The sequence below is a fragment of the Ursus arctos genome, unplaced genomic scaffold (assembly GCF_023065955.2).
Source record: "Ursus arctos isolate Adak ecotype North America unplaced genomic scaffold, UrsArc2.0 scaffold_19, whole genome shotgun sequence".
NCBI lineage: Eukaryota > Metazoa > Chordata > Mammalia > Carnivora > Ursidae > Ursus > Ursus arctos.
This window is the reverse complement of record NW_026622863.1, coordinates 50,450,948-50,469,044: the sequence shown is the minus strand read 5'-3', so window position 1 is coordinate 50,469,044 and position 18,097 is coordinate 50,450,948. Positions and strand designations below refer to the sequence as shown.

Below are 18,097 nucleotides of genomic sequence, written 5' to 3'. Positions count from 1 at the left end.
CTTTTTGAAACAGTTCTCTTTACCCGTGATCACTGAGTGACGCCTGGGGCAGGGAGGCCGACCAAGAGTCTCGGGCGAGGGCTCCCCCACCGTCCTCCCTCCCCCCACGCCACGTCGCCCAGTGGCATCGTGGAAAGAGGATTCTCCCATGCAAACCCCGGAGCCGGAGGGGAACGGGGAGCGCAATTCTGCACTCCCTACCCCTGGGGCACGGACACGGCCACAGCACGGGGGGCGGAGAGGCCCCGGGGACACGAGACACTGGGGAGGAAGAGGGGACTCCGCCCACAGCTGACCCCAGGCACCGGCGACCTGACGCGGCGGGGCGGGGCTGAGTGGCACATGGGGCGAGGCTTGTAGCAGCGAGTCCCCCCTCCCCGCCTTTCGGACGAAGAAGGAAGACTTGGGCCCCGCGACTGGGGAGGAGAAAGGGGAGCGGGCAGCCTCTCCTAGCATGCGGCCCGGGAGGGAAGCCCCGCTCCCTTCCCGCGGGGAAAGGGCACCCATCTCCCATCGGAAACTGACCAATAAATTACAAAGTAGAGAAAACGGAGGCGGAAGTTTGGGGCGGGATTTCTTCCTGCCCTCTTCGTTCCCCCTCTCAGTCCGGTTCGTGTGGTTTGGTCCAGGCCCAGTCCTTTTGTGAGGCGGGGACGCACACTCCCCGTTCGTCTGTACAGATGGTCCAGTCCGCGGCGCGAGCTCCCCCGCCCGCTTTCCCCGGCGAGACCATACTCTGGGCAGGAGGGGGAACAGCCCAGCCTCTGGAAGATTCTTCCATCCGAGTGAGGTCACCTGCATTGACGCCGGGGCAGTACGTGGAGCAGTGAAGATCCATTGTGCCGCCCCGAACCCCCAAGATCGCCCAGTACAGTCCTCACCTGGAGGCCTACATTAGCAGGAATAGGTCCGGACCGAAACGCCGTCTGCCCGCGAACTCCCAGAAGTCTGGCCTAGAGGGAGAGCGAGCAGTGGTTTGGTCTGGTGCGCGCGTGTCTCTCCCCCACCCCACCCCCACACACAGCAGGGTTTCTCTGATCCTCAATCCCAAGCATCCTCTCTTGGATTTCCCGAAATGACAACGAACGCCTGGCTCCACGCCGGTTTCCCTTCCCTTCCCGCAGCCTTGGATTCATCTACGGCGCCCCAGGTGACGGTGGGCGAACTCATTTCCCACTTTGGAAGGGGGGGGCGGGATTAGCCCATTGCACACCCGGCGGAGGGAGTTGGCATACTGAGCAATCCATTCGTCATGGGTCGGGGAGAAAGGACTAGGCCACTTCAGAACCTGGAGGGAGGCTTCTGGAATGTAGAGTTGGTCCTTTTCCCACCCCGAGCAAGGGGGAGGGGGGAGGGGCTGTAGCATAGGGGAGCCGCCCACCTTCGGGCTGCAGCTTGCGGAGAGGGAGCCCTGGAGATCCCAGGGCCCCCGCTGCCGCCGAACGAAAGTTGGGGGGCAACATCTCAGCTGAGTCGGGGGTTACGCCTCGGAGGTCCTTCTCTCGAAACATCTTCCGCCAGGATGGCGAGCGGCTGAAGGACTTGGCGCTGTCCTAGGTACAGGTGCCGGGCAGACGATGAGCCACCAGGGCCGGGTTCTGACTCAGCCCCTCCCTTTGACTCCACCCCTCTCGGGTTTCAGCTCCCCTTTAACCCCGCCCCTGCCCTAGTCCCGCCTCCAGCAACCTCCCGCCGCCAAAGCCCAGCCCCACTTCTTCAGCTCAGATCCTGCAGTTGCCGCTGGGAGCTGAGCCTCCAGGGCTGCCACTGCGCCCACCTCGTCCAGCCGCCTGTCTGTGCCCAAGGAGATGAGGTTGCTGAATTCCTTCTCCAGGAGCTGCCGGGCCTGGGGACGAGAGGTGGAAGAAGGGTGGCAGCGTGCAGGCTGCGAGGTGGGGGTGCCCAGTGTGCCCCGGGCCGAGCGGCAGCTCACCTGCGCATTCTGAGTGGGGATCTGCAGGAGCAAGGCCAGGTCGGAGTAGTCGAAGGTCTCGTCCAGGGCGAGCAGCGCCCCGTGCACCCCGCTCTCCGTGAGGTTCGTGGCGAATTCCTTCAGTCCCAGCCCGGATACCCAACCCATGACCCGCTCATTGGACCACACCATCACGTCTGGGACAGAAAGGACTCTCAGCTGCCAGCCGGTCCAATTTAGCCCACATGTCACCTCCATTTCCTCTTTCCTGGCCACGCCCCCTATGCTGGCTCCACCCCCTCGCAAAAGGCCCGTGCTCCGCCTCCTCTCCCCCTCCCTTAATCATAGCTCCTCCCCACCTGCCCCAAACTCCTCCACCTGGCTTGGGGGCTGGGGGGAGCTCTTATACTCCTACTCACCTCGGATCTGGGTCTGACTCTCTTCCCGCCTCCGCTCCAAGTCCTTCCGGTCATAATTGAGCCGTTTCAGGCACATGATCCCATAATGCAGACTCACCCTGAGCAGTAGGGAAAGTGGGGTCACAGATGAGCCTTCACAACTCCAATGGCTACTGCTCCTTCCCTCCCCATTGGCTGTGGTCTTCTGGGAAAGGTTGGGGAGTTGTTCCACTGGGTCAGTGGTTTGGACTGCCGACCTTCCCAGGAGCTGGGGTATTTTCAACAGGCAGTTCTTACTGGATAACGTGGACAGGGTACAGGGTCAACGAGCCAAGCTGTCTGAGGATTTGGACTTTTCCTAGTGGACCATCTTATTGGTGGAAGGGACACAGAAGTCAGGATTGCCTGAGAATCCGGGCTAAAGGGCCAAAGATAGTCCAGGGACGTTCCCATCACCAGTCCCATTGGCCAAAGACTCTCTAGGACTGAGGCTTCCCCTTGGACTGTCCCCAGTGGCCAGGCAGCCCCCACCTGTGGAAGCTGTCCACCATCTTGAGTTGGCCCCGGAGCTCCTTCTTGTTAAGGTGATCTAACATCCGGGCATCCACCAGCGACTCCATGAAGTAGCTGCGGTACTGGGGCAGCCCCAGGCTGGGCAGCCAGTCGTTCCCCACCCACTCGTGGTTCATGTCACCATATGCCAGGATCTGGGGCCATGGGCAGGTGGGGGAGGGGTCAGGCCCTCTGACCCCTTCCCATGTATGTATGAAAGGGTACACTCCAACCCCCTGACCCAAGGTTGTTCTCCACCCCACCTTAGGACAATGGTCAATCTCTGCTCGGGACAATGGACCAATCCAGGGGTCTCCTACTCCTTCATAATAACAGAATAGACCCTTGTCTGCTCAAAGTGTGGTCCTTGGACCCGCAGCAGCACCATCACCTGTGCACCTGCCGGAACTGTAGAAGGTCAGACCCCACCCCAGGCTACTGAATCAGAAGCTGCATTGCCACCAGATCCTCGGGGTACCGGAACAGTAAGGGGTGACAGGCACTAGTCTAGTCCCAGCTCAGAACAATGGATCAGTCCAACATAGCTACTCCCCCAAGCCCGGACAACGGATTCTTCCAATGTAGCTCTCCCCACAATAAACGATAATGGATCCATCCGCCACTCTTGCACTGGCCAAAAATACTAGTCTAATGCTATCTGGCCCGCGGCCAATATTCTGGATCAGCTCAAAGTCCGTCACTCCCTTTAGCATAAGGAAACAATCCCCACCTCCACACCTCCCTACCCCGGGACTGGAAACGGAAGACCCCAGTCCAACCGGGTTCGTCTACCTCAGGGGAGTGCATGCCTCTCCCTTCTTGAGAACAAAGTATAGCTCCTCCTCCTCCCCAACTTCTCAGCCTCACCTGCCGCCCTCCCCAGTATGCTTACCCCTTTGCTCCAGTCCACTGGAACAGTCCCACTTCCCCTCAGTCAGAGAGAAAAGGCCTCCCTCTAGTTACAGCAGTGGGACAGCCCCTGGAGCCCCCGCAACCCAGGAGAATGGAATGGCCCGTGCCCCACGCTAACAATGGACTAGTCCAGGCTTTTCCACCGACCCCCACCAAGCCACAATGAGACAGTCCAGAGCCGGCGCCACGCGGCGCCCCCCGCGGCAATGATGGAACGCTCCGGCGAGGGGGCGGGGCTTGGGGAAGGAGGGGCGTGCATGCAGCGTGCAGAGCCTGTTCATGCGCCCACGTCCCTCCCCGCGCCCCCTACCTGCTCCCAGCTGATCTCCTTGGTCTCCTGACCCGTTAGTGGGAAGAGGGGAGAGAAGGGGTGGGTTAAGGGGCAGGCGGAGGAGGGCGGGAGGGACGAACAGACGGACGAACAGCCAGAGATTCGCCTCCCCACCCCTCCCCAGGGAGAGTTAGTGCCACCCCCAAGGCCGCCGGCAGGGGTCACTCACAGGCTTGGTCGTGGCCGTAAGGGACTCCATCTCCTCGTGTGTCATCCACACGTTTCCTGTGGACTGAGGGGCGAGGGGTGTTATGGAGGTTGAGAGGAGAAGGCTTCTGGATAGGGGAGGGGTGTTCCCAGAGGCCCAGGCCAGGTCCATTTATATACATTCTGCTTTCTGCCTCAGAAAGGCCAGTCACTGCTGCGGGCCAGGCAGTGAAAGAGAAAACGAATGATCATTTATTGAGCACCTGCAGTGTACCAGGCAAAAGGACATGGGCTTTGAGGTCGGGCAAGTTTTCAGGCTTGAATTGGGGTCCTGCCTGGGTATTTTGCTGTGTGACCCCAGGCACAACATCACCTCTCTGACCTCACACAGATGTATGGACAGAGTGACGGCTCAGAATGAGGTGGCAGACACAGCACTGGGACAAAAGAGGGGGGGTGTTCGCATTTACAGAGCACCTGCTCCCAACAACCCCCCGAGTTAGGACTTCGTACATTGATTCAGACACTTCTGAAGCTCTTCATGCGCGCCAGGCCCAGGTGCAGGGTCTGGGATACATGAGGGGAAATTTGAAAATAGACGGAAGAGATAAAACTGACAATAATGGTCACATTCTTCGGTATAAGGGCGCGGTGGCTGCAGAGAATGTTCTTAGTGTTAGAAGATGCCCTGATGAAGTAATTTTGCGGACTAACCAGTAATGATGTCCACAGATTACACTGGAGGGTCTCAGATACACACACACACACACACACACACACACACACACAGGCAAACAGCAAGTCGGGCAAGGGATTAACAATTGCTGAATTGGGCATGGCACAAAGAAGTTTCGGCAGGGAACAAAAGGATAAATTATTAGAAGGCCATAAATAAACACTGTGGGGGGGAAATTGGGTGTTAAGGTGCTGGGGTGATGGGGCGAGGGACTAGTTGTTGAGTTAGGCAGGCTTCTTGGAGGCGGTGACATTTGAGCTGAGACAGGGGGAGAAGTGCTCTGAGGAAAGGGAGCCAGGGAGCGGCACTAGCCAAGGAGCCGAGTCAGAGGTGGGCTGATGGGAGTGGAGGGGCTCATCAAGGACTTTGTAAGGAACCATATGAATCTGGATTTTTCTCCCGGATGGGGTTCTGTCTGTGTAAGACAGATAGAGGTAGGGCGGAGGCAGGGAGACCTGAGAAGGGACTCCCCCCACCCCACGCCCCAGATAATCCAATCCAGGTGAGACACAAGGGGGAAAGGGTCTTTGAGAAGGAGCTGGAGTGAGCGAGCCCAGGATTGGCTAGTCTGAGGGCAAGTGGGGGGGCCCTGAGGCGGCAAGGGCTGGGATTGGCCTGCGGACGCTCACCGTGCGGGAGGAGGCGGGCGCTGAGGGCGACGTGAGCGAGACCATCTCCTGGATGGCGAGGCGCAGCTTGAGCCGGTGCAGCGGGTTGCTGATGCCAATCTCCCGCTGGATCTCCGTGTCCGACAGGTTGGCCATGATGGCACCGCTCTTGACGTTGGCCCGGCAGGCGGCCACATACCATGCAGGCATGCCTACCCACAGCTGGACAGAAGGAGGGAGGGGGGCGTAGAGAGGGAAGGAAGACGCACACACGGAGAGACACAGACAATATCCGGGGAGACACCGGAAAAACAGGAGAGAGGCAGAAAGAAAAGGAGAGAGGGAGACGGAGAGGTGGGAAAGTTAGCGGTGAGAAGCGATAGAGATGGGGCAAGGCAAACAAGACGAGAGGGAGTCAGAGGGAGACACGGGGAATAAAAGAGGGGGGGCAGAGGGTGACGCCAGAGTCATCGGGAAAAGAGGGATGGGGGGAGAGAGAAGCAAAAGACATTGGGAGAGAGACACGGGAAGCCCCAGAGACGTGGGAAGAAATGTGGGGAATGACAACAGAGATGCGAAGAGGGGCAAAACATCAGACACAGGGAACCCCATAGAATGAGAGAGAGATGTGGGGGAGAGAGAAGCAAAAGACATTGGGAAAGAGACACGGGAAGCCCCAGAGACGTGGGAAGAAATGTGGGGAATGACAAAAACAGAGATGGGGAGAGGGGCAAAATATCAGACACAGGGAACCCCATAGAATGAGAGAGAGATGTGGGAAGACACGAGACAACAGGAGAGCAGCACCGAGGGGCGCATGGCCAGAGGCACAGGGATGGGGGGACAAGGAGGAGGAAGCTGTTTGGATCAACGGGAAGGCTGACCTCTCCGAGTGCCTCATCCCCCTCCTCCCACCCCCCTCTGGGCTAGGAGGAGGATGCTGGGGGGCACCAGTGACCCTTAGTGGCAAGGCTGTCACAGGAGTTGGGATCAAGAGTCAGGGCAATTCTGGGCCCCAGTACCTCCAGCCAGGAGACCACGGTGGGCCCATCCCAAGCAGCAAAGGGCAGGCCCTGGCGGCAGGCCTCTTCCAGAAGTTCGTGCCTGGGGACAGAGGCTTAGTAGGGCAGGGGCTCTCAGGGGCAGAGACACCACCCAGCCATCCTGGATGGGCGCCTTTCCCACAAAGCCCCTCCGAAGCACGGTTTTGTCTTTCAGTGGAACACTTCATGAATTTGCCTGGCATCCTGGCGCACAGGCCATGCCAGTCTTCTCTGGATCGTTCCAGTGTTAATATATGGGCTGCCAAACTGAGCCCCCAAAGCACTTTTTATGAAAACAGAAAACTTGGAAGAAGGTTTAAAAAAAAAAAAGGAAATTTCTGTAAGTGGCCTCCCCCAGCCCACCCTATACACACACTCACTTCCTCTTGTTCCTTCGGTCCTTGTCTCCTGGGCCCGTCAGCTTGGCTAGCCCCAGGGGGTCCGTGGCCAGTGTCTCGTCCGATGGTGTTCCTGCTGAAGGCAGGGAGGGGCCAGAGTTTGGAGGGTCTCAAGTAGGAAGGAGACTCTCTGATGTCGGGGGCTGCTGAGAAGGAGGCCAGGGAAGCGGAGGCCCCGAGGGAGTGATAAAGCCAAACAGGAACCAGTTTCACCTGCCAGGCCGGGAATTGGAGACGTCCCCAGAACAGGGCTGGGTTCCCTGGGCTGGCCTTGGTAAGGTGGCAGTGGGACGCTAGTAACTCTTTAACCACTGGCTCCCCGGGAGGGAGAGAGAGAGGGCGGGCGTATTCCCTGATTTGTGGTGTTTGCCAATTTCCATTGGTGTAAAGAATCCCACCAATTTCAGGCTACCGATGTAGTGTCAAGCAGCCCACAAAACTCCTGAAAATTGAACTCTTGGCTTTCACAGGCCAGTACAAGCAGGCTGCAGCACACCAACAGCCCTGGCTTTAGGTGGCTCTCTCTCTTTCTCTATTTAAAAAATAGGTAAATGCAGTAATAAAATTCATTTAGCTCCCCACCTCCAGTCACCCAGGCAGGCCTCAGAGTGCCCTGTCCTTGTCCCTCTTCCTTCCCTCTCCCACTGCCAAGTCCTGCCCCTTTCACATCCTATGAATTACCAAATGAATGAAGACTCAGAAGAACGTCAAGTGAACTTGTGAAAAAGAAGAAGGAAGGAAGAGAGGAAGGAAAGAAGGAAGAGAGGAAGGGAGAGAGGGCTGGCATCACAGTCCTCACCCAGAGAAGAGCTGTCCCGGCCTGGTGGTCCCATTCGCCCCTTCTCCTTCTTGCCAAAGAGACGGCCTATGGACGACTTGATGCTCTTCTTCTTGGGGGCTTTGTGCAGGGAATCTGGGGTGCCTTCACTGGGTGAACAGGACAGAGTGAGGGCAGACCCCATCGGGGATGTTTCCTCTCCTCCCAAGTCCGTGTCCATTCCCCTGACACATCCTCCCAAGCAAACCCCTCCCCATCCTATCCATTGTCCCTGCTGACCTTCCCCGTGAGGGCCCCCCATCTTCCAGGGATCCTGCCTGCAGAGCCAAGGCCTGTGTCATTCTCTCAAGGCGAGCAGAGCGGGGAGTGGGAGGTGGGGTGTCTCCTGGGATGGCTGGCCCCTCCCCTCGTGGAGCCCCAGCTTCCTCCTTGGGGACATGATTCTGGGGACAGAAAGGCAGAGAGGCTAAATTGAATTGGAGGGGTCATGCCGGGGGCTCTTCATTAGTTGGGATGCCTACTAGGGGGTGTCTGGGATGCCCCTGGTTTGGGGTACCATTTCTGAAGGTAGCCTAGATCAGGTGGGGGTAAGTTGCAGAAACATAAAGGCAATGAATCGGCCTGGAGCTTGACCAGCCGGTTTTTATGTATCCTAGCTTTTGGTGTCAGGAGTGGGATCCTCTCAGACTCAAGGAAAGCTAATGAGTTACACATTCTGGAAGCCGGAAAACTGGATTTAAGGCAATAAAATAGGACTAATATGTCTTATTCCTCTTCAATGATCAATTCTGAGAATCTAATATTAGCTCTCAAATGTTATGTTTAGTCATGGGAACCTTAAAAAAAAAAAAAAACCCTATGAAGAAACTTACTGCATAAAACAGGTAAAAGCAGGCCAAATCTGAGTAAAGTACTAGTTAGGGTTCAGATACCCCATGGCTCAGCTTCCTCCTTATGCCCTTTAAGTTGAAACTTTTAGGGAAAGCTAGGTTGCTTTTGAAAATCACTGGTGTGAGCGGTTATTGCTGCTGTTGGTTGGGGAGCCCTGTCTCCCATCTCCCCCAGCCACCCCACCAAAATGAGGAGACTTCAAAACACTCACAGCTTTGTCGGTGCCCTCACGGGCAGGGCTAGGGGGTGCCAGACGGGGCGTTGAGTGGCCAGAGCTGGGAGGGGAGGGGCTGGCAAGGGTAGAGGTAGTAAGGGAGGGGGGCAGTGAGCAGCTACTGCGGTAGCGGCCCAGTGAGTCCAGGCCAGAGCCAGACACCCGGCTCTCTAGCTCTTCTGCCCTTTGTTCCGTTGTCTCCTTCTCCTCTTGGATAAGCCTGAGGAGGGAAAGGGGGCAGACTGGGTGAGAGAACAGAGGCAAGCAATGGGAGACAGAGTCTGGGGATCCCAAAGGGCCAGGAAGGCTTGGTGGGGCCAGAAGAATTCTGAGGAAGGCATAATGAGGTTAGAGGGTCTTGGTGGATTCATCATGGCCTCACAGATTCAAGGGGAGTCAGGGGGTCATGAGAGGCTCAGGAGGTCATGGAGGGATGAGGGACAAGAGGAAGATCAGGGTCTGCATCAAGGCTTCCATGATGATAACCACATGGTTCTATAAAATCATAAAAAAGATTACTATGGGAAAGAGGTCCAATTCCAAGGAGGAAAGAAAGAGCAAGATCATAAGACTGGGGGGAGATCAGGGACTCTGAGGTCAACCCAGAATCTAGGAAGTTCATGGGGTCATCTGGTATGTGAATCAATGCCTCAACTCACAATGACTTTGGATGGAAAGTGGAGGTCATGTTCGTATATTTGCGGGGGCCCATGGAGAGTGTGTTGTTAGAGAATTGCCAAGTAGGGCAATTTCTAGGAAATCAGGGTAGACTTTATGTCAGCGGGGGATTCGTGATAAATCGAGGATTCTTGTTATATTAAGTCGAAATTCTTGGTATCTTGAATTGAGGTTCTTGAAGTATTAGGGTGAGCCTCTTGGTGTTTGGGATTGGGGACCTTGTGTTGTATTGAGATTCTTGAGATAGTGGGAGACTCTGGGTACCAGCTGTGTGAAGCCATGACATCCAGGATGTACTGGAGGATTCTTGGTGTACTGGCTTGAGAACTTGGGTATTTGGGAATGCAGCTTTTGGTGTATTGGGAAACTGTGAATACTTGGTAAGGAATAGATAGATATGAAGCACAGAGGAGACTTCTGGGTATATCCTGAGGGATTCCTAGTTACTGGAGGGAGCGTTGGGCTGGGGGAATTCCTTGAGGATAGTAAGAGAGGAAATGTGCTAAGGCCTTCAGAGGGGTTACAGGGTCAGCTCAGGCAGGGTGGAGAAGGACTGGGTCAGCGCTCACTTGATCTCCTTGTTGATGGCTTCCAGCTGCTCCTGAAGCATGATGGCGAGCGTCTGCACATCGGCCTGTCCGCTGGGGGAGAGCAGCTCAGCCCCAAACATCCCCTCAGCCTCCTCCTCGTCTGAGCCATCCAGCTCCCCCGGGAACGGGGGTGGCATGGACCCCGCAGGGGCAGACCGCTCCCACTCCTGTCTCTGTGTGGGGATAAAAGGATGTCAGGTGGGTAGGAGCCAAGGTAGGTGCTGGGGCTTCCCTCACCTCTACCGACCTTGTCCACTGTCCATGACCTTGCCCATATCCCCTGACAAGGACTGGCCTCACCTTGTGATCCAGCCCACATACTTTTCCCAGCCCAGCTTTGTCTCTTGACAAGTCCCTTTCCTTGACCAACTGTCCCACCCAGGACTCTATCCCATCTCCTGATTCCACCATTTCCCTTGACCCAGGCCACTTGCTTTCTTCAACTTGCACCCCCATTCTAGGATTCTACACTGTGCCCATCCCCCATTCACCACCCCTCTCCCCACCTCATCATTCTGCTAAGGTTCTCACCAGGTAGCAGGATATCCACATGAAGAGACATCGGGCAAGTGGAGAGGATGCAGTTGCGGGAGAAAAAAATAGACAACATGGGTCCAAGAGACACTGTTTCTCAGCCCAAGCCCCTCCCAGAGCCCCACGTATTAGACTCCATTTCCTACTGCTGCCCACCACCCCTGCTCAGTCCAGGCCCCAAAAGTGGCTGCTGACCTTGGAGGGCTCATCCTTGACCCCTGACCAGCGACCCCTCTTGCCTGCCCGGCCACTGCCAGGCCCATAGGGGTCCAGGTGGGCACCAGAAGGTAATGTGGGTGCCTGGGAGTAACGGAGCTCCAGGGCACTGCCGGGGAGAGACCTGTGGGCATGGAGAGGGCAGTCAGAGACCCAGGGGCCAGGAAAAGGGCAGAGAGGTCAGGTGTCATGGGAAAAGGCCTGGGGTCAGAGGACTGGGAGGGGGATCTGAAGTCAGAAGTCAGAAGTCATGAAGTCAGGTATCAAAAATAACAGGAGTCAGTGGAAGCCTTGGGAGAATAGGGAGTGGGATTGGGGAAGACTTGGAGATCAGGAAGGATGAGCTTGGCCAAGGGGGCTCCTACCAGCAGGAGTGAGGCAGGACTAGGGTCACCTGGAGTAGGAGGATGGTGGCCTTCCCCGCAGCTGGTCGATCTCCATCTGCATCCGCTCCATCTCTGCCAAGAGCTGCTCCTGGTGGGAGGAGTTGGAGGTATCAGGTCAGAATCCACCCCGTCCCTGAGGAATAGCCCCTCCTGGCCTGGCTGATGCCACCCCCCAGCAATGCCTGCTCCATGTCCCTGGTCCTAGGCCCCCAGGCCCTCTCCTCCAGACCCCTCCTTACCTTGTTGAGCAGCAGCTCATCCTGAAGCTTCTTCATGTTGGCAATCTCCTCGCTCAGTGAATTCTGTAGAGGACAGGGGGACGGTGAGGGGGTGGAGCCTGGAAGGGGCATGTCCTGGGGCTGTAAGTGTCCAGAGACTGGCCAAAGGCGGCCCCAGGGGAATGAGGTGGGCAGGAATGGTGAGCTGGAGGGCATGGGGCTTGTGGGGCCAAAGATGCATCTGAGGAGGGGAATGCCTGGGAGCCCCAGAACCCAGCATCCTGTGTAATAAAAAATTCGAACTTTGAGGGTCCAGGGATGCCTGGGTGGCTCAGTTGGTTGAGCATCCAACTTTTGGTTTAGGCTGGGGTCATGACCTCAGGGTCGTGAAATCAAGCACACACACACCCCCACCCGCGCCCTCAACAGGGAGTCTGCTTGAGATTCTCTCCCTCTTCCTCCCCCTCTGCCCCTCCCCCTGCTCACACTCTCTGTCTAAAACTAATAAATAAATAGTCTTCAAAGTGTGAGGGTCCAAAGGGTGAGAAGCTTGAGGAAAAGCCAAGAACTCAGGGCATGGGTGCCCCAGAATTCAGCTCTTGGGGTGTTTAGACCAGGTGAAAGAATGGCCCCAACAACAGTCCAGAGAAGCCTGTTGAATTCAAATTCCGGATGCCCAGATTTGAGATCTCAACTAACTGGTTTGGGGAAAGGTCTGGGGCTCCGGGATTCCAGAAAGAGGCGGTCTGGGACTGCAGGTTACTGAAGTCCCGGGCTGGGGCACACCTTCTCCTCCAGGGCCCCCATGCGCTCTTTGAGGTGCAGCTGTAAGCGTTCGTTGGACTCGCTCAGCAATTTGTCCACCGTCTCCGACAGCCGCTTATTGTGGTCATCGTTCATCTTCTCCCGCTGCCGGGCCTGCCCAAAGGACAGCGGGACAGGGATGCTCAAGCCCGCCTGGCCCGGAGTACCGCCCCTGCCCTGGGCTCCAGCCCCCCCCCACTCCACCCCCTCACCCAAGCTCCCGCCCCAGCTTCAAAGCCCCACCCGCTCTGCAGTCGTCCGCCCCCTCACCCGCTGCAGCTCCTGGTTCTTCTCCTCCAACTGGGCTTCCAGCTGCCGAAGCCGCTCCTCAAAATTCCCATGACGTTCCTCAGCCTAGCGGACAGGAAGCCAGGGCATCTGACTTTGCCCCACTGGGAACCAGTCAGGCTCCGGCCCCGCCTCTTCTAAGGCTGGGCGCCCCGCCCCCCAGCTCCAGGCTCCTCCCCCGAGAGACTCCAGACCCTGCACTAGGATTCGCGCCCTGTCCCTTCCTTAGGGTTCGTTCTGTCTCTTTTGCATTCCAGGCCACCCGGTCAGTCAGGACTAGAGAACACCCCACAAACCCCCAGGCCCTGCCCCCATTCCACGTTCTCTCACTTTCCTAGACCCCCCTGGCCCCGCCCCTTTCCCCAGAATCCCAGCGGCAAGCCTCCTACCCCTCCGGACTGAAGGCCCGGCCGCATCCCTCTACCCCGCACCCCCACACTCCCGCCCCAGGTCTCTCCTCACTTTGTTGAGCGCTGCCACGCGCTGGGCCAGTTGTGCCTCTATCTCGGGCAAGGTCTCCGCCTTCTGCAGAGTCTGCTGCAGCTTCTGCTTGGCGTCGTCCAACCATTCCGCCAGCTGCCGGCTCTTCTCTTCACTCTGAGGGAGGACAGAGGTGGGGGTGGGGGGTGGAGGGGGAAGGAGAGCAGCTAGGTCACACAGGCCGCGGGCCTCGCCCCCACGTCACCTCCCCGGCCGTGCCCCCACCTGCCGGTACAGCGACTCCTTGCTGGCCAGCTCGTTCTCCAGCTTGTCGTTGGCATCGTGCAGAGACGTGGCCTCGCGCTGGGCACTCAGGTAGCGCTTCTCCAGGGTCGTGATCCGCTCCTCCATATCCTCCCGCTGCGCAAGCGCCTGCAGAGGCGGCAAAAGGTCACGTGGACGCCAGTTCCCAGAAAGCCCGGCGGGTAGTGTAGGCTTAGAACCCCAGATCAGGCACCCCAGGGTAACCTGGGAAATGAAGTCTCCTGCTATCTGGGCGTCAGAATGGTGGAACCACACCGGCCAAGAACTGTCAGGAACAGCCAACCTTAGCACCCCGGCCACCTGAGAGTTAAAATGGTGGTACCACACCTCCCATGAGCTTCTAGGGTGTACTGTCTTAGACCTCCCCATATGGATGACCTCTTCTTGGCCCACTCTCCTCAAAAATCCAGGCCTTAGGGGCACTTGGCTGGTTCAGTCAGTAGAGCATGTGACTCTTGATCTTGGGGTAGTGAGTGCAAACCCCACCCTGCGGGGAGAGTTTACTTAAAAAGAATAATAACTACCTTTAAAAAAAATTCCAGTTATATGCAAATGATGAATCACTAAATTCTACCTCTGAAGCTAGTAAAAAAGAGAAGAAAGAGAAAGAAAGAAAGAAAGAAAGAAAGAAGAAAGAAAGAAAGAAAGAAAGAAAGAAAGAAAGAAAGAAAATGAAAGAAAGAAGAAAGAAAGAGAAAGAAAGAAGGAAATCCAGGCTTTAGATTTTTCACCAGCTTCTAGCACAGCTCAGGCTTAGAATCACAGAGCAAGTGCCCTAGGGTCTCATGAAAAACAAAAGTCCCTTTTTCACATCGGAGGAAACATTTCCCAAGAGCCCCAGGGTAGCACAGGCTCAGAAAACCTAAGACAGGGCTCCAGGGTCTCAAGGAAGAGAGACTTCAGCCTAGGGGTCCATGAGGTGGGGCCACACTTCCCAACAGGCCCCAGGGCCATCCAGGCTTAAAACCTGAGGTGAAAGTCCCAATGGATGATGAAAAATAAAGTGCTCGCTCTTCTCATCCAATGACTTCCAGAATCCATACCCTACATTTCCCAGCAGTCCCAGGGACATAGGAGTTAGGATCAAGGGGCCTAAGCCAGGATGGGGTGAAATGCAGACAAAGGACGTCAACTTAGAAGCACAAGAGTGGGGTGCCTGGGTGGCTCAGTTGGTTTAAGCATCCGCCTTGGGCTCATGTCGTGATCCCAGGGGTTGTGGGATAGAGCCATGCCTCCAGCTCGCTGTTTAGCAGGGAGCCTGCTTCTCCCTCTTCCCTCTGCCCTTTTCCCCCAACCCCTCCCCGCTCATGATCTTTCTCAAATAAACAAATAAAATCTTAAAAAAAAAAAAAAAAAAAGCACAAGAGAATTTCCCAATGATAATATCCCTTGGACCAGGTATTGAACGCCTACCATGTGTGTGTCATGTGCCAACCCTCTGGTAAGGGTCTTAAATCCCATTCTACTGGTAAGCAAACTGAGGCTCAGAGAGGAGGAGAGTCCACACAGCTTGTGGACCGAATCCAGGTTCCACCATTCATGAATTCTGTGACTTTGGGGAAAGGAGGACGGGGAGGGTTGGGGGAGGGAGGGACAGAGGGCAGCCCACCAGGGGCTCCGGCCTCACCTCCTTGAGGTCGCGCTGGAGCTTGGCGTTAGCTTCCTCGGCCTTACCCAGCTCGCGGTGGGCGGTGCCCAGCTCCTCCTCCAGCTGGCTCATCTGGCGGCACAACACCGCCAGGCGCTCCCGCAGCTGGCACACCTCCGCACGCTGCCGCTCCAGGGCCTCCTCCAGCTCTGCTGTGCGCCGGTTCGAATCCCCGCCAGGACCAAGGCCATTGGCAAGGGGCTAGAGTGGGAACAGGGAGAGAAGAAGGGACAGAACCCGGAGTGGGGAACACAGAGATACAGAGAGAATACAAGGAGAAAGTTTATGGGGGAGGGAGGGAATCAAAGATCAGCCTGGAGGTCGCAGAAGTTAGCTAGCACTTGAATCAGAGGTCCAAGGCCAATAAGGATCTTTGGACTTCAGATGTCATAGAGGTAGTGAGGATCATACCAAACATTAAAAGGACCATCACAAAGTTAGGGGGCTGAGTCGAGGTCACAGGGATGGGGATCCTTGACGAGCAAGGGAAGCGAAGGACTTCCACCTCTCACCTGCCCGTCCCCATCCTTTCCGGGCTCCTCCAGCCCCGACCGGCGCCTAGACAGCTGCTCTCGAAGGCTCAGCGTCTGGGAACGGAAACGGAGATCAGGACAAAAGGAGTCCTAGGGCCCCCGGCTCTACTTCCCACTGGCACTGGTCCTATTGGGGCCATCCCATCCCACAGTCTGTCTTTAGACCCTGCGCCTTCATTGTATCTCTCCTTAGCCGCCCAGTGTGAAGAAGTCCACCCTTACTCTTCCCCCTAGCCTCCTAGCGGCGGTATCCTCTATGGCCTTAACGTTCCCCATCCAATCATTTCCTCCATAGCCGGTTCTTTCCCTTAGCCCCGAACCCACCCAATCAGCTCCACCCCATTGGTAGCTCCTTAGTCCCTCCTCCTTCTTGGCCACGCCCCCACCTCCTGATTGCTCAGCTCCAACTCCTCCTCTAGCACCGCCACCCGCTCCAATGCCATCCGCAGCCGCTCCCGGACCTGGGGATGAGGGCAGGACAGAGTGAGATGGGGATCAGACAAAATCTAGGACAGTTGACCATGAGGCCGAACACCCCTGGGACGGCCTGATAGGGCGACATTAGCATTTCTCTACCCGTAATGGATGTGTAGCTCCAACCAGTTACCAAGGCAGCCCCACCCACCGGTAACCCCCGAAATTCATTTTTCAACCAGTCAGGTCCCAGTCTGAGTCGCCCGTCCCAATCAATCTCAGTTAACATTCTTCCCACTTAGGACATCCCCAGTATCACGGCCAGAATCTCTCCTATCCAGTACAGCCCCAGACAACCACGGGCTTAAGTTCTACATCCAGGTTCTCCCGATTCGCATACCTTCTCATCCAGGGCCTTGTGGTGCTCGAAGAGGGATTTTAGAGCCTTGAGCACCTCCACCTCGGAAGAGACCCCACCCGGGGACTGGGCCTGGCGCTTTACCACGGTCATGCGCAGTGACCTCTCGTGCCTGGACACCAGGCATTCCAGGTGTTCAAGGAGAAGCTACAGGGTGGTCACCGGGCCAAGGAAAAGAGACAAGGGAAGAGAGGCAGGGTCGAGGACAAGGGTGGTTCAGACAGGTGGGGCGGACACACGGAGGAAGAGTGGAGCCAAGCAAAGCGGTAAGGAGAGAGGTCAGGAAGAGAGAGGGATATCAGAGGTAGGGGCATGGTCAAAGAAGGAATGGTGTAGGAAAAGAACAATTATGGAGATAAGGGAGGAGATGTGAAGGAAGGGGGGGACCAGAGGACACCAGCCAGGAAGTGAGAGCAGGGAGGAGAAGACAAGAAGGCAAGATGGGTAAAAAAGATGGGTCAGGTTGCAACACCTCGTGGCCCCGCCCACTCCGCTTAGGCCCCGGCCCCACACCCCTCACCCGCGTGTTGTTGCGCTCCGCCTTCAGCTCTGCAATCTCTTCCTCCCGCTCCAGCAGCTGCTCCCGACATAAGTTCAGCTCTTTCGTCAGAGCCGCAAACTCCTGTCCAGATGTGGGCAGGATCCGGACAATTAGATCAATATTTTCCCCTCTCCCTCATTACACAGGACTGGAAATTTGAAGGCCCCGCCCCTCCCTGCTAAATCCCGCCCCTTCCAGCGGCTCAGGCCCCGCCCATCACCGGCAAGCCCCCACCTCCATGCATTCCTCCCTTCCCTGCGCCAAGTCCCGCCCCTTCCGGACCGCCCTCTCCGCGCCTTCGGTGGTCGAGGTCCCGCCTCCCGCAGGCCCCGCCCCGGTCCCGCCCAGACCTGGGGCAGAGCGATGCTGAGCTGGCGCTGCAGCGAGTCCTTCTCGTGGCCCAGCTCGCGCAGCCGCAACTGCGCCGTAGCCAGCCCGTCCTGCGCCTCGCGCAGCGTCTCCAGCAGGCGCTCGCGCTCCGTGAGCATCGTGACCATAAGGCGCTCCAGCTCGCCGCCCGCCTCGTCCGGGCCCAGCGCCGAGCCCCGCCGGCCATCCTCGCTGATGGTGGGCATCACCTCGCACATCATGGCGGCGGTGCTGGCCTGCGGGAGTGGGGAGGGGGCAGGGAACAGAGACCGGCCTCGTCGCGGCACTGGCAGAGAAACTGAGGCACGGCCACTGGGATACTCCGTAGTGGAAACCGAGGTGGGGCAACCCAGGCATTGTACAGAAGAAACTGGGGCCCATCCATTCTGATCACGGCACAGGATAAACTGAAACTCATTGCTCTCAGGAAATCAGGCCTAGCTACGTGGGTGAGAGCATTTTGGGAAACCGAGGTCAGACTCCATCAGGCACTGGCAGCAAATCTCAGACCAGAGAAACCAAAGCCAAGTGACCCAAGTGACTGAGTCAATGGGGGAAAATCAGTCTACCTATTCTGACCCTGCTGGGAATGCCCATTAACCCACTGCATGAATGAGAAGACAAGCCCAGCTGAGAACCATGCCTTCAGGAGGTCAAAGAACTGGGGCCACAGAATTAGGTCAGTGGTACCAGTACAGATTCACAGGGATGGTCTTCACCTATCCAGCCCAACTCCTGCCCCCAATTTCCCAGATACCTGGACCCCAGCTCCAGAAGAATCTAAAAACCACTCCAC

General features: G+C 57.1%; 1 protein-coding gene and 1 non-coding gene across 2 annotated transcripts; both read right to left on the bottom strand.

The window, feature by feature from the left end:
- Position 1: 1 nt before the first annotated feature.
- PPFIA3 (PTPRF interacting protein alpha 3) lies at positions 2-17,034 on the bottom strand. The gene is made up of 28 exons (XM_026481858.4): positions 16,912-17,034; positions 16,374-16,538; positions 15,946-16,020; positions 15,539-15,613; positions 15,006-15,227; positions 13,340-13,486; positions 13,097-13,231; positions 12,617-12,700; positions 12,329-12,460; positions 11,564-11,626; positions 11,333-11,412; positions 10,918-11,062; positions 10,168-10,355; positions 8,918-9,140; positions 8,095-8,258; positions 7,837-7,964; positions 7,020-7,113; positions 6,619-6,700; positions 5,618-5,818; positions 4,275-4,337; positions 4,085-4,111; positions 2,842-3,017; positions 2,332-2,429; positions 1,934-2,109; positions 1,778-1,846; positions 1,382-1,553; positions 882-953; positions 2-795 (listed from the first exon to the last, which is right to left on the bottom strand). Exons 2-27 carry the CDS (start codon positions 16,482-16,484, stop codon positions 895-897), a joined length of 3,189 nt encoding a protein of 1,062 aa, XP_026337643.2. The 5' UTR covers positions 16,485-16,538; positions 16,912-17,034; the 3' UTR covers positions 2-795; positions 882-894.
- Positions 6,808-6,914, bottom strand: LOC113243644 (U6 spliceosomal RNA). The gene has a single exon (XR_003312181.1). It is a non-coding gene; the product is annotated as a U6 spliceosomal RNA (small nuclear RNA).
- Positions 17,035-18,097: the final 1,063 nt, after the last annotated feature.